A 22661-nucleotide genomic window follows, 5' to 3' on the forward strand; every position below is an offset into this window, starting at 1 on the left:
TCTGAATGAGCTTAGATTTCTTGTAAGGTTGTAGCATTCTGGCCAAGATTTCTGCTTGGGAAGACCAGATTTGGATGTATTAGCTAGTCAGCCTAATAACCCTGTACAGACTGTATTGATTTTCTAGGAGAGAGTTTATGAACTAAATAAACTTGGAGTTGGTGTCTTAATAAACTGCTTCTCTCAGTCTGTCACATTTCGTTACTTAGCTCTGCAGTTTAGGGGAAAAAAAGGCTAATTCTGTTACAGATTGTTCACAGCAGGGTCTCCAAATTAGCCCTTTGTTTTGTAATGCCACCTTGCTTGGGCTGGCTTTGAGCACATTTCTCAGTTTTACCCTAATGAGTTGCAACACTGATAATGTGGCTGATGATCTTTCATTGATTTCACTATCACTTGCTTGTCTGGTAATTGATCCGTTGCTGAGCCTCTAGTTAATTATATCGGCTTTGACATGGCCCGGTCCACTGGGAATTTCAAGTCTTGCAGAATAACAGTTTTAATAAAAGAGTCTATTACTGCAGGTGCTTGCTGCTGCACGCCAGTTGATTTTGTGTGTGTTTGTGTGCACCCGCGTGCATGCGTGTGTGCATGGATGTGTGTGGGGGGGCGGATTTTTTATTCTCTGGCAGAGAAGAGGACTGCAGGACAGGAAAAAGAAGGGGGGGGGGGGTGGGTAAGAGATGGAGATAAAGACTGTGAGCGAGAGCACACAAGAGATGCAGAACGGAGAGGAGGAAGCTTGCTATTGACAGTGTCCTTAAGCCTCCCACAAATAACAGCCATTAGTGGGAAGGTCAGGAGCTGAGCATGCAGCTTGACTGAGGCACTGAGTGCCACTTCAGAAATGAAGAGGCTGGCAAATTTTAGAGGGAGTTTGAGGGGCTAATAGCTAGCTGTAAAGGTAAAGCCACTGTTGGTACAATTGACTCCTAAGTGTCATTTTCCCCTCCCCAGTAGAGAATATTTTTATTGACCACAAGTGGACTTAATATATTTTAAAGCAACAGTTCTTGGGGTTCTTCCTGGTTTCTTCTTGGATATTGAATTTGCTGCTTCTGAGACTTTTTTTTGTACTTAATGGTGCTGAACTGAAGGAAAGTTTAACAGAAAAGCTTTCAAGAGATGTAGGGTCTAGAGGGGAAGGCACATTTGTGTCAACATAGTGTACATCTTCTCATCTTTTCTCATTGCACACTAATGACACAGAGCTGCCACTGAAGCTCTCTTCTGTTTCTTTTGTTGTTTCAGAGAGTGAGGTTTATTGTTATTCCTGAGTTAAGAAAAAAGCAGTGAGTGGTACATTTGTCCTCCTAAATTTGTAGATTTTATTAGAAGATGAATGTTCCTTATGCTGGAAAGGATACCTTTTTAAAAAAAAAAAAAACTCTGGCCATTTTTTATGAGATTGCATGAATTTTGTTTTATTTATGAAGTTTTTTTGCAGAGTTATGACTTTTTTTCTGTATGTAAAGGATGAAATGGGTAAGAGAATTTTTCAAATAAGATTAATTTTTAAAGCCTTTATAATTAAGAGCAGTATTGCAATAGTATTATTTAACTTGATGTATAGTACTGTACCTTAAGTACAGGAGATCTTAAAGGAAAAACATTGTTTCTTTTGCATTACTTTTTAGCTGTGTGGGACCAGATTCTTTTCTGCTGTGGTTAATTTCTTTGTTCTTTACGATTTGAAAGGTGTATTGTATCTGCTTCAACCAGCTTCTTAAAAAAAAAAAAAAAAAAAAAACCACCAAAAACTACTTTTGATCTTTTGGGGGAGGGAAAAGAAGGACTAGCTTTGTCATTTTTTCCGTCCTTTCTTGCTCTCGATGCTGCTTAAGACTCTTAGCAGTGGGCAAGAGGAGAGAGGGGTGTGAGAGACGAAATGTGCGTGTGACTTTCTAGTTTTATTTCAAAAGAAGTTGGATCATGTCTTTTTTTCCCTCTTTGGTAAGAGTTTCTTTTGGGATAGAAACTGACTTCTGCAATTCTTTTCTGACTAATATTTAGAAAACAACCGGGCCAACTTTTATGTTTTACTTTAAGTTAATATTGACTGTATTTAATTGCATGATTCCTTGCTTTTTCCTTTTTTTCCCTTCCTTTTCTTTTTTTTTTTTTTAGATTTGCTAATCCTGTGCAGTAGGCAAGTGTCAGATATAACATGCTGTACTTGACAGCATTGTTGAGAAAAAACAGAAGGACAGGGAAAGGGCCACAGCTTTTTTTTCCTCCCAATTCACGCTAATCATTGTGCTACTTAGAGAGAATGTGCGTGTGTGTGTATCTGTGTATCTGTAGACTGAAGGGTTAGTGCAGGATGTCATTTGGTGCCTGACAGTGGAGCAGTGCAGTTGACTCTTTGCTCTGCTATCCAATGACATCCAGTGGCTGAGAGTTTGAAGCTGATGGTTGGGTCTCCTTAGTGCTGCATGCACACCTGACAGGCAGCTGTTAAACTGAGCAAAGGCGAGCTTGGGGAGTCACAATCTATGCATAAATGATAGGGGTCTCTCTGCTGAAGGTGCGAAAGAAGCTCTGACCCTCTCCCCTGAATCCCCCCTTCCCAAATGAAATGCACAGTGCAGCTAGCTTCTTAACTACACTACACTCCTGCTACTGGCTGCCAAGAGGCTCAAAAAATCCACCTTCACTTTTCAGTCAGAAGAGGCAGAAGTGGATGTGAGAGACAGACACACACAGAGACACAGAGAGCGAAAGAGGGCAAGAGACTTGACTTTAAGAGACTCCTGCACTGACAACTCCATGCAGTTCGGAACAAGAACGGCAGCGACCGACTCTGGTTTCATGGGGACATGGCAGAACACTGACACTAACCTCTTATTCAGAATGTCCCAACAGGTACGTTACTTTCGTTTATTTTAAAACATGGAATTTTTGTGCTTTTTCCCCTCCTCCTTTTTCTCTTTCTTTCCATATTTCATTTTTGTTTCATTCATCACTACATAGTTAGCCTCTGAACTGTCATAACTATGTCATTGGAATGTGCATGGTTACTTCATTTCTTCCCTAAGGGCTCCTTTTTAAAAGAACAAAAAAATATTAAAGCTTTAAGTAAAAGCAGAGCATTTGTTTTAAAGTTTCCAAATGGAGCTTTGCTCCTAGTAAGATTGTTTTTCTTTCTTTCTTTGCTTTTGTTTTGTTCCAGCCTTTTTCCCCTTTGCTATCCCCCCGTCCCATAAATAAAAGTATCTGCTATCCCAGGAAAACTCCTTTTTCTTCCTGAGTGCATAAGCCCCCAAAATCAAACTGATACTAAATTCAGGGGGCCCCTCAGAACGGCATAATTGACTTCATGTGGCAGAACACAGTTTTATTCAGAGGGAAGGAGCGACGAGCCGTCCTGCTGGAGCTGCTGCCAGCGCGGAGCTGAGGGTCCTTAGAGCAGACAGTTTCAGTCCTCGGGGCTCTCGGCTCCCTCTCCCCGCTTGCTCCCTCTCTCGCTCCCCCTCTCTCTGCGGAGCGGAGCCTTGGCGTCCTCCCCAGAGCTGCTCCTTCACCGGGGGCCGCGTTTAAGGCAGCTTGGTATGCCGGTTCTGACGGGAAAGCGAAAATGTTACTGCAAGGCCAGTTATAACTGATAATTAATCACAGGAGCCAGTGTCTCTGTACCATGCACTTGGTGATACGCGCCCTGTGTGTTACAGTAAATTTTGCACAATTGCTTGGCTCTTCTGGATGAAGGGAAAGGGAAGAGTAAAAAAAAAATAAGGGGAAAAAAAAAAAAAGGGAGAGGAAAAAAAAGAAAAAAGAGAGGGACAAACTTTCAGCTTGGATGGGGCTCAAGCAGGGGAGGGAAGTTCAACCTGGAGGTTTTTTAACAGGGTGACTCCCTACCAGGAGATGTTTTGCCCTTCTGAAAACTAGTTTCCAATTATGGTCTGACACTGATGGATAATAATTGAAATATTGTGTTAGCCAGAAGAGGAGTTAGTAAATTTGTGTAGTAATATTTGACTTTCTTTTAATGTTGGACATAAAATTGAATTAATTCACTTACCTGAGAGGCGTCGTACTGTAAGAAAAAAGAGAAAAAGTAAATAGGTTTTTGTAGTTTAAAGCAACAAAGCGTGCCTGAATACTGACCATAAAACAATATTTTAATTTTAAGAAAACTTTAAAGCCAAAAAAACTGCCAAAGCAGACAGTTATTAGCCAAAAGCGGTTGTCTATGGGAGACCATTTAAGCAGTATAGCTCAGGACAGGATGAAGGCATTTGAATAAGGAATATTTTGATATATCCTGTAGAGGGACCCTGATTACTGCTGATACAGTATGCTGGTATAGAATGTAATCAACGTAATGCAAATAAGCAACTCAGTTCAATTTCCCATTCTTGAAAGTAAAAAAGTTCATTTCCTGGTAGAGATGCACATTTCAAAAACACTGCTTGGCACTGGGAAGTGTGAATTGCTACCACACTGCTTACAAACATTATGACAGGCTCTGTGCCTGTCTGTGGTACATTACATGTTTGGTTACATTGATATTAGGCAATGGCATGGAGAGCAGTAATTCTAATTACTTGCTGTATTCTTTTAGCAAGAATTAAATTTTAGAGGTGGAGGAAAGGTTTTTTACATTTCAGCCACAAAAGAGTTAACATAACTAGATCCAGATAACAATCAATTGATAAATGATGATTGAACCACATAGATAGTGCTAGATTGCCTGTTTAGTATTAAATCTTTTTCAACAGATTTAGACTGTGTGGTCTCTGAAATACCAGAAAATGTTCAACACTAACAAAGAAAGGAAACAAAACTGAATAGAACAGCATCAGAATGTGTAAGGGGTTCAAATAATTTGAGACAACTAGCTTATTACACTAAACCAAACACGTATGCACTCAAGATAGGCTATTTGGTTGCTATTTTTCTTTTTAAAAATATTTAAAATGTACTAATTCTTGAATATTAACTGGATGTTTTACATTATTGAACATGAATGCCCACGTTGTACTCTGTATAGAAAGTGAGAAGTAATGTACTAAATGACTAAATGTGTGGTGGATGCTGCATCAGTGTGATTTGGCATATATACACAGTAGCACTGAAAAGGTGGTAACATCGAACAGATTTATTTCTTAAAAGTCTGCTCTTGACACATTTGTGTACTTGTTAATCTCCTTGTCATATTTTGTTTGTTTGTTTATCATGTGCTAAACATATCCAGTGCAAATATGCTTTCATCATGCTTTTAAGAGGAGGGTAAGTTATTTTGCCAAATGCATTTCTCTCCTCTTTAAGGATAACATTTTATCTTATATTTCTGATTTGTTGGGGCTGTTATAACTTGCTGGCTTGCACATACAGTGTGCAAGTGCAGCTGCAAATTTGTGTCTGAGTGCCAGTGTTTCTTTGTAAATCACTAAAATTTTGAATATTGTTTTCTGTCGTCTATTTTCCTTCATTTGCTAATTAGTTAATTATTTTCAATCCATCTTCTGGAAATGTAAGTATTTTTACAACTTTTCCTATGCTTTAAGAAAAATTGTTTTCATGAATAAGAATAACATGAAGTTATGAAATGTACATAAGTTGCAAGCAAAGTTTGGCATGGTTTGAAAGAGCTGTTTAGTGAAACTTTTCCAGCTATACGCAGTAATGCTAGGGACATTTCTCTCTTAAATTTCTAAGTGTAATGCTGCTTTTCCACATATTTTTATAAGCAAACAAACTCTGAGCCCCATCACTTTTCCTTGGAACTTTAACTTAATCTCAAGCAGGTTTTTAGTGGAAAAATTGAAGCACAGCAAGGAGATTTATTTAGAACAAAACAAAACCTTTCGATCCCTCCCTCCTCTTACCTCTCAACTCTCACTGTCCAGCAATTTGCATAATATAGGAGTGAATAACTTTCCCCAGAATAAAATGAAAATCAACTTAATTGTGATATGTATTTTAGAAAAATTAGGATTGATTGTACAAGTTAGGGCTGTTAATAGCAAGTATGATGGTATTTGTTTTTGGACTATTTTGTTTTGCAAATGAGAGCACAAAAAATGGTGTCTCCACATTCCAGAGCAAATTTAGATTTTGGTGGGGTGAGAGGGGAAGAGGAATACTATCCTAAATTACCTGTGAGAAGTTTATGACATGGCCACTTGACTGCATTGTTTTGCCTGTGTACCTTTTGTCCATGTAAAAGTCTGTGATTTGCTTGAAAGGGGTCATCCCTTCTGTATACAGAAGAATGTCTGATAACCTCAAAGGGCGTAAATCTTAACTTTTAAAAAGGAGTGCTTCTTTGGGTCACTTTGATCAGTGACAGGTCGAGAATGAGCAGAAACCCTTGGCTTCTTTTCCATGCTCATCTGGTTAGGTCCAGGGCACGCACTGCCCATTCTAGTTCTGGCAAGGAGTTGTTAACAACAGAAAAGAAGGTCTGGGCTTGATTGATTAAAAAAAAAAAAAAAAAAAGCAGGCTTTTGTGATTGTCTGCTTTCATAAATGTTTTGTGCATTTGTCAGACTAAGAAATGCCATTTTTCTTCATCCAGTTACCTTAAGGGCTGTAATGTTCTAAAATACTTAAAAGTCATTTCAGAAATGAGACTATAACAGAAATGGCTGTAACCCACAGTGACACAAAATGCCAGAGCCATCCACCTTTTTGTTGAGAAAGAAGTATGTTTAATCCATTTCAGATAAAAAGGTAATAGCTTTTCCAGAAGCTATTTTCAACATGAGAGTGAAAAAGCAGTATACAGAATTATAAATGGATCTGTGCATCATTATATAGTAATTTAGGATTCACTCAATGATGTAACAAAATTAACAACATAATTTCATTGTGTAACTGTATCTTATTAAAGAACAACTGTCTGACATTCTCTTACAGTTGCTTTATTTAACTTCATGCAAATATTATTAGTAGTGACATTTCTCTATTGTACATTAGATTCTCTCATTAGCATGATGTGTTAGTTATCACCAGAGAAATCACTTTTAGATAGGTGAGCGAGAAGCCAAGAAAACGAAAAATTAAATCAATGATGTATATTAATATAGACGCATCTGTTCACAAGAGATATGGTACAGTAAATTCAACTTTTTTCCCTTGCATAAATGCATGCTTTTTCCAAGGAAAAACTAAATAATACTTATAATATGTAGAGTATGCGCTTATATTACTAGAAGTATTAAATTGCATACAACATGCACTGCCTGTTTTGAGCTGTACTTGTATTCTTGCATCTGATAGCTCCTAGCATTGATGTAGACATAGGCACATAAACTGTTTATTGAACCTGTATTTAAAAATAGGAGAGTAGTGTAATGTCTAATGGATTGAAGGTGAAAGCTTTTGAAATGTTTCTGGGTTGCTGGTCATAGAGGTTGTATGCAGTTTTAACATTTATTAAGTAATTAACTGTTTTACTGTAGCATGTAACTATGTATGTGAAAAGAGTTCAAACTTAATTTGACAACAGGCTACAGTACCATACATTGATTTACTATGAACATTTCGAGAAGAAGATTGGCATTGGTAAAATGCATTTCATAGTTTAAAGTAGTTAACAACCACCTTTGTAAGTAAGCATCAGCAAATATAATTATCTTATAATTATATATATATATATATTTATCACACTGTTTAAAAGATGAGCTGAGCCCTGGTGGGGTTTTCTCTTTTTTTATGCTGTTCATTATTTAGTTTGTGTGCTAATATGAATTTAGAAGCTTTATCAGTTACATTGTCTTATTTCTAACACTTGCATCAATTTTGTTGGGTATTTTGGTAAAGCATGGTTTAAATGTGTATTTGTCCTTTTATCAAATCGAAAATATTTGCCTCAAGAATTTTTTGCTGCTTCCAATGTACCTCAGAATAGAAGCATGGGGAAATATAGTACCTGGCAAAAATGCAGGATGTTTTGTGTGGCATATAAAACTATACGAACAAGTACATGCAATGATAGATACATGGATATGTGCATGATCCATGATTAAAAGTAAAGAATCCATCTCAATAGCTTCTCTCACTGTGTTCAGTATTTAAAGGAGAAATAAAATACAGCATATTGTTTCCCATTCCTTTCTATGCATACTCATCTTCCACATATACACATACAGTGTTTGAACATATTTGAGCCATTCTATATCTGTTGATGATGTGCTAACACTGTCAGAGCTTTGAGATATGTATGCACAACACTGTAAAATCTGCATGAATCACTGAAACATATTAAATCACATGCTTAAATATATAGTGCAATAAGTACTAGTGTTTAACACTTTAAAATACAGTTTTGTTTTGGTTTTTTTTTAAATTTAGTATTTTAGTAGTTACTTATTCATGTATAGTTTTATAGGGATTTGATTAATGTAGTGACGGAACAGATTTGGTATAAAACAGCAGCAGAGTCTCCTGCTCTTATGTCAGGGTTAAGAGCCAAGGCAAATCTTCCCTAACTAATTAGATGCTGAGTAAGGCATCTTAGTGAAGTTGGGGCAAAAGTGAATGGGTCACAGCTGAGGCAAGATTGCAAGGACTGTAGTGATAGTGAAAGCATTCACATTTGCCAGGTCATTGTGACACTGTGCTGATTGCAAAGGAACACCCTGTTCACTGATACAGAACTGCCGTCATAAAGTAGAATCAGAAACAAAAGCTTTAAAGAGCATTTACTTCTTACTAGAAATGCTCAAAGCATATGCTGTGTATAGCTTCCTTCGCTCAGTTATTTTTCTTGAACAATAGTGCTTGTGCTATTGTAAGAGGATTTGCCTTGTAGAATAATGTTTCTTCGCAGTTTAGAAGAATTTCCAAACTTGGGGCTCCTAGTATACCCAGGAGGTGATGAATCATACTGGCTCAAGAAAGAGAAGGCTGAAACAGAGAAGAGGGAGAAAGGCGGAATTCCACTGTTACTGTCTCAATCATTTAGTTTGGAAAGAGAACCAGTAATGCAGCTTTCTGCTATAATTCGGAGAGTGTAAAAATTTCAGCATCTAGAGAAACTGTAATCAAAGGGTTTATTTTTTGCCCAGGTGACCTGTAGAAAAGAGTAATCTTAAAAAGCATTTTTATATCATGAATTTCTGTGTGTTTATGTACTGCTTTTCAATGAGGTGAAATGCATTCTTTAGTTTAACATCAGTCTGTCTAAAAAATGTCCAAAATAAGAGACCATACATCAGCCAATGGACAAGCATCTGTTGCTTTACTGTTCACCCCACTCGTTATTGTAATGCCCTAATGCCTCCTTTCCTTTATTGAAATACTTGACAACTGTTTTCTAAATTATTTTTGTTCACTGACAGCGAAAACAGTGCCACTTGTATGGCTGTGTCACACAATGTTTGTCATAGAAAGGCCATCTCTTTTGGAGGGCGGGGGGGTGAGCATCTCAGAATTGCTTTGATCAGTGTGAACTTGCCAATAGTGCACCGTGGATGCTATTCTGACTCTCTCGGGAAGCCATTGCATCCCCATCCTCTACTGGTGATGCGTATCTGTGCACTTGTGCAAAGGAAAGGAGAGTGTCATCTGCCACTTAAAGAACATGGGAGTTCAGAAAAGAAAATGTCGTGATTACGATCCTGCTGTTCCCTCCAATGCACCACACAGAACTCAGCAACCTTCTCTTACAAAGTGAATAATAAGTGGTACTTTAAGAAGTTTTATGGAAAGTGAGAAAATTTATTCTGGGCTTGTCATTGAAGTTGAAATGTACTGTCACTGGCAGGTAAACTCACTATGATGTTTGAAGTGGTGTTTATCTGAAAATGGACCACAAACACAAATACACCAGTAGCGCCTGGTGCTGCAGTCTGCCTTCCTGTGAGTTTTGGAATATTTGCCTTATAAAGGAAATTGAGTGACATGGCAAATGCCTGTCTATTTTTTGTGATACCTGCTGCAATTCATGTTGAAAACAGAGCTTTAATTCTTCTTTTTCTCAGTAATTTTTAACAACTCAGGGAACAGCAAGACACATCTAATGAACACAATTTGTTTATTTGTGGTATTTATTTTCAAACTTTATTCACCAGAATTCCAGGAAAGCAGATAGATTACCTGAATCTTTTCATGTGTATTTTCTTCATGCATTCTTTAGTGTATTTCTTAAAGATTGGTATCTTTAAAATGCAATACTTGTAGCTTTGAACAGTTTAGTTCTTTTCATCTGAACAATTCAACATTTGGTGTACTAGTAACAGGAAAACAGAATATAAAGGATCACATCCTCACTGTGATCCAAGCATGTGTTTTCCATTCATGTCATTGGAGGCTCTGTCATGCATCAAGGACAACATATAGTTTAGGTACAGAATCACAGATAGCACTGTGCTAGCCTTCAGAGCGAGCTGAAAGCAGGAGCTGAATTCTATAAGCCTTCTGTCTGTGTCTAACTTTTATGAAGCTAAATGCGCAGGTATTTTGGAGGACAAGATTATGTGGTGGTAGAGAAAGCTGCTCTTGTGTATTTTAATCTCTTCCATTCCTTAGACACCAAAGAGAGGAACATAATTTAAAAAAATTAAAATAGCTATTGCAGTTTCTTAAGGAAATCTAAACCTGTTTTCCTGGTTTATTAAAGTCCAGAAATTAAACAAGGTTCTCTGTTCAAGCCAGGTCAGGTGTGAGCTTTTAGACATTATGGCCTCTGTGTGGCTTTTTGTCTCTGTTACTGAAAGCTCCGTTTTTTGTACATTTCCTTAGAAGTTACCTTGGAAGTGCAAAATTATGGTTGCTCTCTGTTTGTCTCTGAACTTTTGAATTTTTTCAACCAGAAATCATAGAATTAAACTTGGGCAGGATAATTCAACATGAAACAAATTGGAGGAGATATGTTTACAGGACTCTTTGCTAACTGAAATTGCCAACAGCAGTATAATAGGATAAAGGGTGATTTAATCAATAAGATCGCATTTTGAAAGGAATTATTCTAGTTTATGTAAAAATTTGGCTTCCCAAAGTGTTCTTTCTTATCTGTTTTCTTATTAGAAATACATATGTATAGAAACAAACCAGAAGATGTCATTGTCAGATCTTTTTCTGCAGATTGATTTTCTTTTAGCATATTCATTGCCCTTTGCCTGCACAGAATACAAAACCTTGTGTACTGTACTGCAGTTTTATTGCTGCTTTCAGAGGGATGTCTTGTGAGATGTTACGGCTTCTGCGGAAGTACAACGGCAAAATGTCATTTTATGATAGATCATTATTGATACCCTTTATTTATTTATGTCTTTTCTCATTTTTCTTTCCCTGCAGTATTTCTCTGTATATATATCTGAATATGTATTAAAATAAACCCCTCTTCTTGGTAGTAATTGAATAATTAAAGCAATCTTGATTTTAAGAGTCTATAGGAAGATATAAGGGACAGAGGGGAGAAGCATCAAATCCAGGGATGGCTTAATGTAAACGCTGACATGGAGAGTTCAGTGTTGTTTTATTTTAGTGTGTCTGTATGCAAAAAACATGATAAAAAAGTGTGATGTACTGGATTATCACATGGAAGGTGGTGAAAAGCATCTCAATTTGATCTCTGCTTTGTTCAATTTCTTAACCAAGGCATTGCTAATATTTGAAAAAAAAACCCAAACCCTCATTGTATTTGTATCCTCATATATCAAATATATTTTTGACAAAGAAAATATCAAGAAAGAATGGGAAAATTAAACTCATAGAATACTTGAATACTATTTTTTTTCCACACATAGTGGACAATAATAAATCAGACTGGACTTCAGTGACTTGTTCAAAAGCAAATTAAGTTGTTCAAATTAAACCCACAAACCTGTATCACTGTGTTCAGACTTAGTTCTTAATTAAAAATGTGCCTTTTCTTTCTTGCAGGAATTCTCAAAAAAAATTTATGGCAATCTCTAAAGTGGAATTCATAGGAAAACAGTCTCCTTGGAAGTGGTAGCAGCAGTTTGTCTGAGTAGTGGACGTGTTTTCACACTTCGTATCATAACTTAGTAGCTATTTGTTCCCTGAACAGTTTACTTTTTAAAATACATAAATTTGATAAGAACATCTGAAATAGATGTCTTGGGGAGGAGGGAGGTAAAAACTAATGAAGAGTATGCAAGGAAAAATAATTGCTTCCAGCTGGATTTATATAATAAAACTACTATTAAAATGAGGAGCTCCATTAGCAAGACTTTAATTATGTATTTTCTTACATTTCTAAATAAACAGTATAGACTTTAAAAAAATAACACTTGAATGAGTAAAGTGTGACAGCTTTCGCACTAGCCAGGGAAAAAAATGTTAAGAAGTACCAAGTCATCTACCCTGCCTTAATGCCCCACAGCAGTTGACATTGCTGGAATGCCTCCTGCAGCTGGTGGCATATGACTGTCATTTGCAGGCAGGATATACAGAGAGTTTACACAATGGAGGCATTCATGAAAGTGTTCCTCATCTGGGACTCCTGCAAGCTCTCATTTTATTGACCCTGTCAGAATTTAACTGGTAGGCTGTCAAATTATGTGTTGCTTTATCTAATATTAGTTTTTCTTTTAAATTAGAATGCGCAGAAGAAAGGGTTGTGGAAAGCAGGTATGAAAAGCAAAAACAACTTTGGCTTACTGTTTCTAAAACAGGAAAAACATAACAACTGTGTAAAAACTTTATCATTTGTTCTGAAAATTGTAGAGATTCTGTATCTTGTTAATGATTAAATAGTGTTGCTTATTTATACATTTCTTTTTTTTTTAGGGTTTGTAGTAGGGTGTTGTTTTTTTTTTTTTTTTACCATTAAAAGCCTTAAACAGATATCTGTTTTCTGAATTACTCTGTTCCTCAAATGTAACTCAGACATTAGTGTACAAATAGTTTTATGAAACAGCTCACTCTAATTCCTCATGATCTTAAAGATGGCAGGAAAACTGCTCTTTTTACAAACTTCTCCAAAAGGAGATTTATTCATATGCTTTGTTGCATCTTCATGCAGAATGACATGAAGAAATGCCCAGTGAGAACTGCCCATTAGCAGTTTTGATTACGTTTCTGCAAACAATGTAATAATCTGAAAGTTGATTGATGATTTTAAATATGTTATTTATATCACAGACTGGCTGCTTATTAATTCAGTGGTGTTGAGACATGACCTCTCCAAAGCCATAATTTGCATAAAAAAAATAGAATGTATGCACAGCTTCATTGATATCTGGGAGAGAACTAGTTACAGCAGCAGACAGCACACCAAAACATTGGCTTCATGCAGATGGAGCATACTGCAAAGGAAGTACCTTACGCAGTGAGTTACTCATTTTAATAGATCCTCCTATCCACTAGTCCATTGTTAATGCAGTGTTGAAGTTCAGTTCAGGGTGGAGAGGGGAAGAGAGAGAAAGGGATTTAGAGTGAATGGTCAGATTAAAGGAAAATAAATTTTAACCTGAGGTCTGTCAATGACTTCCTTTCTGCTAGGGAAAAAACCCTCAAGACGTCCTATATGTTTTTTTTCATGTATAGAAATTAAGGAACATCAGTCTGTCTGACATGGGATCTCATTATCATAGATTTTACTTACTACATTTTTTAATAATTGTTCTATTTTTAAAAAAAAAGTTGGATTTCTATTGTAATAGTGATAGCTGAGTAGTAAACACTGTTTTATATTGTAAAATGCATAGGAGTTGCTGTGTTTGTTTCTAGTGTATAATAACCATTTTATTCATACTTTGATTTCCACCTCCTATAAAACAAAATAATTTTGTCACAAAAGACAAAATCATCTAAATAGAATGTTATACTGTTTTGAAAGACCTCCTAAAATATTGCTCTTGAATCTACTGAGATGGTGATTTTTCTCTGCAGGGATAAATAAGAAAGAAAAGAAACACTTAAATTTAGTTGAAAATGGGGGGGTTTAACCTTTTGATACAGCATTCTGAAGGCATTGTCTCCCATAAATATTAAAAAAATTTGTTTGTATAAGCCTAAATATTAAGTTGGTATTTAGCAATCCACAGATAATTTATTTACCATTACTTGGCAAATGTATAGTCTCTCTCATAAATGAATTTTCATTTGAAGGAAAATGCTACTTCTCCAGTTTTGGCATTGCAATTATCGTAAAGTGGCATTTTTTGTTTTCATTAAAAAATGAGAAAAAATAAAACTGGTACCTACTAGTGTATGTATTTGTTAATGAGGGCAGTTTCATTAGTGGCTTCCCAGTCTGATTGTCTTAGAAGTGATGTAAAAGCTGGGGTTTAGAACATGGGCAAGAACATGAAAAATATTCAGACAATAATAAACATGGTTAGTAATTTTTCTACATCATCAGATCTATCTGAAAGTTTATTTAAAATAATTTCTATCTATTTTCTTGTGGTGAAAGCTTCATTGAGTTAGTCACCCTGTCAGTACACTATTATAGGTGAAACCCCAGGTATCTCAAAGTTTTCTGCGTATATAAAGGTTTTCTGTGGTAAACCAATTTTTACAACACTGGAAAATTATAATTTTAAGTGCCTAGTCTATTTCTCATTGAAATCAATACAAATACAGTCTATAATCACAGAACTGTTGTGAGGGCTTTTCCCACAGTCTCCTCAGGAAAATGTAATTCATGTTTTGCTTCTTCTGTGATGGAGCATGTTAAATATTAAATGAACAAATAATTGTAGAAGTAAAATTTGGAGAACGGATTAAAGTATGGTACTCTAGCTTCAAATAATGTATTATTTGTAAAAGCATGACCTTTAAAGTCTAGGTTCTTCAAAATTTTATTTATACACTTACGAGAGACTGTGTGGTATATGCTAGCTGTGTGGTATATGGTAGTTAAAAAAAAATAATCCTCTGATAACTCAGTTCTCAATAAGTCTGATAATTCATGCATTTTTAAACTTTAAAATGCAAATTTAATCTTGCATAAAAATGTATGGTTTCTTAATCTATTTCTTAATTTATGAAATCTTTTAGAAGGCAGTGGAACAAAATTATTTAACTCCTAGCATAGATAGCAATTATGTTAAAAAGGAAAACATCACAAACCCCCAAAACAAAACTAACCCAAATTTAAACATCATTAGTTGATATTTATGTATCTTTTGCATGAAAGTGCTTAGACATGAAATTATATCTTTCTCCACATACTTATTTTATTTAATTTATATTTATTGCTTTGTTTTAATGTTGGGGAGAAAAAGTCAGGTGTGAAGATGTTAAAGCAATTCCATCCATAAGCAGTTTTATAAGGAGGAAGTTAAAATTCGGTTTTCTACAAACAGACCCAAATAAATCATGTTTCCTATGATTTCTAAATTTACATTTTTAATGGCCTTTTTAAATGATACCAGACTGAAATAAAGTCTTCCAACATGTAAAGTTCATGAAATCCCTAAATTTGTAAACGCATAAAGTAACACTGTAAACAGGAGACTGATTTTAAATTACTGTTGTGGGGTTTTTTTTCTGAGCCTGTCCTTTTTATACCACATCCCTATCCCTTCCAAAATTCAGCAGTGGTCAGGTGTGGCATTTTGCTTCTATCCACTGACTTGCATATGCATGCTTATACGCCTACAAACTGTAAAAAGAAAACTGACTAAATGTGGCTTCAGGGAAAAGAAAGGAGTGGTGGGCGCAGATACCAGCTGGAGCTTGATGCATGTGTTCTCTTCTGTGCCACTGTTTTGTTGTTGATGTGGGAATGTAGCTAAACAGTGGCTACAGATGCTCCACTAAATAAAGATCCACATAAATTCCAGCTGTGAACTTGTGATTCATCCTTCCCTGCACAAAAGATATGTTTCCATATGTCCCATTATGTTCCATATTTGATTTTTATCACACACTGTGTGCCAGTCTGAAGCTCGTCTTCAGTTTTTTGTGAATTCTGTAACCCTTTCTTTCTTTCTCCTTCGAATTAATTATAACACATTCTAGGCTCCATATAAAATATCCACATTGCAATCATACAGTATCCATGTAAATAACTTTTTAATTAATAAAGCATGTAAATAATGTATCCATGTAACTACCATAACACTGAGACTGGACATATCTAAAAAAAATTATACTTCCCACCTGGAAGTCCTTGAAAAGATCAGAGTCCTAAATAATTTAATCTTAAAAATTACCTGTATCTTACTTTATCTACTACAAATGCATTTTTCGGATATTATCTGTAATAATTTCAGGTAGCTAATGTAATTGTTACATAAGGAGTTTCATGTTGGATTATAAGTAATATCAATTGTTAACTGTTTATGCTCTCTGAGACTCACTGAAAAGAATGGCAAAACCGTCGGTGGTTCCATGGTACCAAATAAAAGATGTCAATTCATAATTTTTTTAAAATATTGCTCTTACTCATTATATTCTTCACATTGGAATTCAGGGTATTTGTTCTTCTGCTACGTATTGTAGATATGGAAATTGGCTTCTAGAAATTTAGGTATCCAGACCTCAAGAGCATAGAAATTCCTATAGTTTAAAATACTAAAAGATGAAATTACAATTTGGAAATGCTAGCTGAATTTCATTGTAGGTTTTTGAGTCAACTTATTGTAATATAGTTAGGAGAAACATGGTCCCAGAATTCTAATTGGACTGAAATATGACTGCAGGTTACTTCTGTAAGAAACTGTGCTGCTAGAGCTTTGCATTAAGTTTTACTTGTGATAGTCATTGACTACCATGAAACCACTCCAAATGTGAGGCAGAAGTCAGCATTATTTGCTAGATAGATGTGGTGTAGAAAGTCATTGTCTTTGTGAAGATGAAACCTCAGTGGTTGCTGTAATTATTAAAGAAGCACTAAATTTCATCACTGGTTTTCTCAAGTTGTTGAAGCCAATACTTTTAGCTCCAGAAAAATTTTAAAATTACATATCTGGAACTGGATGAAATGCTCTCCATCTTCAGAAGTGAAGTTACTGTGCAGATGTTTCAGCAGTGCTGTAATTTCCACACAGCATACAGTGAATTGGAGTACACTCGCTCACATAGGTAATTGTAATTCTGTGGACTGAAGAAAAGTATTGTAAGAGTACAGTTTTCTGAAACAATGTATATGAAAGCAAATACTGATATATGCTATAAGAAAGTGTTGTTTTGCAGTGTGTAGAATTTGATGTCCAATGCCTTTTTTGTCTGCTGTGTTCAGGGAAAGATAAGTTCTGTTCATAACTGAAAATCTCCAGGCAAGTCAGGTATCAGCATTATACCAACATTTTTGAAAGGAATAGATAGTTAATTAGTATGTGTTTTAAACTTAATGTGTTTGTGTTATAGATTCAATAGCAATGAAAGGGAGAATATCTAGATAAAATGATGAGTAACTGAGGTCTGTTCTGTGCCATGTCTGAGGTACCACTGAGTTGAACCACTGGTCATTGCAAAATTCCAATCAAAATGCAGATAGTTTGATGTAAACATAATAATGTGTTGCTGTGTTTCCAAAGCTGTAAAGAAGACTTTAACTGGTGAAGAGGCTGGAGACTATCAGTTTATATTAGAGCTAGTTTAGGTATTTCAAACCAAGTGAGTGGTGCTGCTCGGAACAAAGCATCTGCAAAGTGTGTTGTGTGACGTTGAGATTCTGTGTTCAAGAAGTTTGATGTCAATACAGCTGTGACTTACCACTTTTAGCAACCTTCTCAACTGAGAATTAGATAAAATATTTTTTATTTGGGCATGAGGTTGGGTGAGAGTACTGGGACGGGAGCATAATTTCAGATGCTATTAATTTTCATAAAATAACATTTGTGTGCTTTGTCTTGCCAGACACTCTACAATGCTTTTCCTCATTTCACGTGCCAGGCTGTTTTTATATTATCATTTCCTTCTCTGCTGTGTTTATCTTTTCTGAAAATGGTGAATGTAAGCTATTACTGACTGGGTGGGTGGCACACATTTTCACAGTAACTTTTAAAACACAGAGCAAGCATTTTATTTGGGTTTTAAAAACCACTGAGAGAACTTAATGCAGCTGCTTTCATGGCATCAAAGTGAAACATGTAAAAATCTCACTTTCTATTCTAAATAACCTTAGGGCTGTTGAGTCAGATATTTCTGGGTTGACGTGTTTTGCACAGAAGTGACAGTGGCATTGAGTATGTATAGTAAATCCTAGTGTTCCACTGAACCTCTTCACTCTTTCATGAGCTTCACAGGGTACTCATCCTTAACAAAATGTCAAGTTAAAACATGTCACTTTGCCATAGTTGAAATTACTTACTTGTTTTTAATCAAAAAGCAGCTCTTAATGGGCTGTTTTACTGTAGGCAGTAAGGAAAAGAGCTTTCCAGTTTAGCACCAAGTAGTTTCTCTGACCCATTATTTGCTGTCATTTCTACTTCTCATCCAGCAATGTGAAGGAAGTTACATGATTAAAATCTGAGCTGAATCAGGATGCTGGTTCTGCGTATCCTACATCAAATAGAATTAATAATTTTAGGGAAGGCTAAGGCTTTTTTAATGCACGTCTTTCTATGCTATTTAGGAGTAGTCCTGAGTTTCCTAGGAACTTTACTGTATCTGTGATATTTGTTGACAGCAGATACTGCTGATACTGCTGATAGTAAAGGTGATTTGTGGTGCAGTGCCTCTTTGATTTTAGTTTCCCCAAACTCAGGATGAATTTGAGAGGTGCCATATATTCAACATAATCCTCGGATCATATCCTGTGAAGTAGAAGGCTTTCTTAACCTGCGTTAGTCGGACACTCAAGCTATACAGGTTCAGTGAATTTAGTTCATATTCTTTTTAAGATGGAAATGGCTCTTCAGTTTCTAGGCTAGCTAATAATTCTCCTCTTAACTATGCTGTACATATCGCAGATGGTGCTTGACAGACTAGTCAGTGTCTCAAAGGTCACCACAACACTATTAGCTAGATCACTATGGCCTTTGTTTCTTGAGGATGCTTCTGCTACAGTACTTGTTTCTTGAAAAAATTATAGGAGTAAACTTTGGGGTTTGGTCTAAAAGGAAACCTTAACGACTTGTCTCCTCACCAACAAGTGCTTCAAATGTGGAGTTGTTTGTTGTCAGTGAAGTGCTCTGAAGTTTAGCATTCTGCTAATACAGGTATGATTGGTGGTCTAGTTCTGTTCTTTGCTGTTCTTTTGTGTGAAGATGCAACACCAAGAATGACTGATATTTTAATTTTTTGTCATAGTTGCCTTTTAGAGCTTTCATTGTGTTTTGAGGGCTTATTTCAGCACCTGACAAAGAGGAGCATTTAAAGCCTTCTAGAAATTCCAGTGTCCAAAGCCTTATGTGTTCATTCAGTGTAGTTTGAAAACACTGAAATGACTAAAGGGTGTGTTAAAAGTAAATAGGAAAAACTGAGGCTTTAAACACCATTGTTGTTGCTTTATTGAAATATTTACAACCATAGCCATAAAAATCAGCACACCTTTGTCATAGGTGCAGAAACATACAGGGAGAAATCTCATTTCTGCTTTGGGTAATGCATGTTTATGAATGTATTTTACAGCAAAAAATGCATTGCTTCTGCCTTGTAACTAAACGTCTGCACTTGTGTGTTATATTACTGAAGTAATATTACTTTACAAGGCCAGGCTCAGATTTGGAGAGATAACTTGCAATTTCCAAAGCTTCTTTTTTTAAAATCTGAGACAAAGGCGCTTCCTGAGGCAAGTTCATCTATACTGTTAATATAACTTTTACAATTTTTTGCGTAAACTGATTGTGCAATGTCGGACTTAATTTTAAAGTTCTTTCACAATACATGACACACGTGTTGCTTTTTCTGTTACATTTAAGAAGTCAAGTGAAAGTATGGTCTCGTAGAATTGTGTCCTTGAAATATTTTGTAGTCGTTTGTGCATTTTTAGTAAGAGATGTTCAGGTATGTATACGCTTCATTTTTTTTAGTAGGCAATTTAATTTAAGTATTTTGAATGTCTTGTTTCTGTAGTCTCCTTTTTTTTCTAATTGATTACCTTTGATACCAGCTGAAACTCCATTTTTATACATTGTTTTAACTTGTTTTTTTTGGGTTTTTTTTTGTTTTTTTATTAGCAGTAGGAATTGCATTCATCTGTCAGTCAACAAATACTCAGGAAAGACTTGGGCTTTTTATGGGATTTCCATTGGTTTTCAGATAGTTAAACCATTATTAGACTTTAACATTACATTATGAAGTGAGCAGTACCATCCTGGATGAAAGAAATTTCCCATACACTAAAAATAAACGGAATACAATGGACGTCATTTCCAAACAGAAACACAAATATTCTTTTGTAGTACATGATCTTTGTCATACAGGGAAGCATGCTGTAGAAGTGATTTTTTATTTACATGAAATATACATGAAAAAAAATGCAAATTCATTTAGCTAGCAACTCTGTAAATATTTTTAAACTACTTTTCCAGTGTAGGAAATTTCCATTTTAATTAGATTGCTACAGGTTAATAGAGGGATAGGAGAGATGTTGGAAGTTAATTTGTATCCAGGCAAACTCAGCTAATTTCTTATATCTTTATACTGCTGCGTTTCCTTTTCCATCCTATTACTTCTAAATTTCAAGGTTCCAGGAATATCAAGAAAATACTTAATATTTCAAAAAATATTCAGTCTTCACACAACTATTTGAATTGGCATTTCTTAGTGTCCTTGTCCCCACCCCCCGCCACACAGCTGTCACTAACAGAGGAAAAGGACTGGGGGGAGGGAATGAGGGAGCCCTGCTAAAATCGTGTCACGTAGCACTAATTCATCTGCTCTCATTAGAGTGAGCGAGGGACAGCAGTGATGGCCAAGAGCTGCACTCCACACATGACACACGAACAGTTTGGGGAATAGAAAATTGCTTTCTCAGGAAGCCCAGCCAATTAAGGACTTGACCATATTGAATGTCAAGTGTTAATTTAGGTTTTTCTTCATTTTCCCAGTAGTAATGCGGGTCCTGTGATGAGCAAATACATGTCAAGTAAAAGTTGATTGCATGAAGGACCTGGGTATTATATGTCACTGACAAGTCACAAATGTACTCTAGTCTTTTAACCCCTTAGGTGAGTCCAGAAAGGAGGGGAGGGCAGTAGCAGAGGGGGATTAAATGTACTATAATGATAAGAATAGATAGCTTATATTAGGGAGAAGTCTGGATGGGACAGACAGGATTAGAAATTTGTGCGAGAGGCTAGGATGCAGACTTTCTGCAATCAGTGCACATATGTGGTACCTTTCTGTGTTATAATTAATAAACAGACCTAAAGACCCCCTCAGGATCCTTTCAGGTTTTAAACAAGCCTATGAAGCATGCATGTTATATCCTTCATAAGGTTTCATGCAAGGAGAAGGCAAAGAGGTACACAGTGCCAAAAATATGAAGTGCTCTTTAATGGGTTTCTGTTTTAAAAGAAAATAATTTTGCATTCTTCATGGAAAAGAAAATATGTATTTCCAAGGTCTTTGTTTTTGAAAAAGTAACCAGAAAGAAAAGACAGTGAGAGAATGAAATTACGAAACATTTTCTTGTCAAAACCAGATCTATTTTCCAGCTTATGTATTTCTCCGGGTTAATTTCACAATTATCAGAAACCCCCTGAAAGGACACCTAGCCTTATCTTATGTGATACCTGCCTCTACTAGGGAAGGAAGGGATGGCAAAGGCAGTGGTACTGAAGTCCATTTAAGTGAAGTAGCATTTCCTTTTAGTAGATGTGGATGTAGATGTATCATCTATAGCATCTAATTTCCATTCATCAGCATATTATTTACATATGAATGTTCTGAAAATAAGAGAGTGTCTGTTTTATTGCAATTGTATAATTGACAAAAAAATTTCCTACAACAATATAGGCGTTGTGTAGTACAAATACAAGGAAATATAAATGGCAATTATGCAAACACCTAGAAAGTTTTCTGTGCCTATTTAATTTAATCTGATATGGTACAAACCACTTATGCTTTCCAGGAATTTTTAGAAATTATTTTCTCTTCCTAAATTTTGTTTTGTTTGTTAATATCTAACCTACAGATGGGTAACTGAAGCTGGACAGAAAGCACTATATCTTTGTATTAAATGTTACTGAGCTGATCCTAATTAGTTTATGTTATCCCTATTGCTCCTTTGGATTTTGCTTCTTTTCATTATGATGAAGATATTTAGGCAGCAAGGTACGCTGCCACTGTTCATGACGTATATATTCAACAGACATAAACCAGACTTCATTCTCGTGCAGGTAGCTTGACACTTTAAATTAAAGCAAAGGTTACCAATAAATATATAAGCAAAAAATAAATAAAATTTGAAACATACATATTTTCCAAACAGAAGCAATTTAGGTTTGATCTGTGTTTTCTGGACTGACATTCACTTCCTCTATGCAAATGAAATGGTGCTCTCTATGTAATTGAAACAAACACATCTTTTGTTAAGAAACAGTTTCAAGAATCTGACCTCAAGACAATCAGTAATACTTTTCTTATGACAGTTCCACTTCAAGTTTGCATAGAAACTCCTTATACATAAATGCCATCTCAAAATAAACCCGACTTACTTCTCCCTCCCCAGCCTCCTCTCCTTTGTATTTCAGGTAGCATCTGTAGATCTCAGCTGGCATTTAGAACGGCATTTTAATCGTAGCAGCTTCTCTTCTGCTAGGTGTGCAGAGGGATTTTGCCAAGTTTCCTTAAACTAAATTCTGATGATGGCATCTCAGGTTGCTGATTCAAGATTT

At 35.8% G+C, this 22661-nt stretch overlaps 1 protein-coding gene across 9 annotated transcripts in view; it reads left to right on the top strand.

Annotated features, from left to right (window-relative positions):
* The window catches only part of BNC2 (basonuclin zinc finger protein 2), a 333043-nt gene that overhangs the window by 92341 nt on the left and 218041 nt on the right, over positions 1-22661 (top strand). For 5 of the 9 annotated variants that reach the window (XM_014872111.2, XM_088157178.1, XM_014872529.2 and 2 more), the window contains exons 1-2: positions 1762-1953; positions 2665-2865. In XM_014872111.2, coding sequence (XP_014727597.1) covers positions 1933-1953; positions 2665-2865 — 222 coding nt within the window. In that variant the 5' untranslated portion in view covers positions 1762-1932. Of the gene's footprint in view, positions 1-1761; positions 1954-2664; positions 2866-22661 lie in introns of those variants that run through there. The other 4 variants (XM_088157179.1, XM_088157176.1, XM_014872199.2 and 1 more) reach the window with 1 other exon arrangement.

The sequence above is a fragment of the Sturnus vulgaris genome, chromosome Z (assembly GCF_052056855.1).
Source record: "Sturnus vulgaris isolate bStuVul1 chromosome Z, bStuVul1.hap1, whole genome shotgun sequence".
Taxonomy (NCBI): domain Eukaryota; kingdom Metazoa; phylum Chordata; class Aves; order Passeriformes; family Sturnidae; genus Sturnus; species Sturnus vulgaris.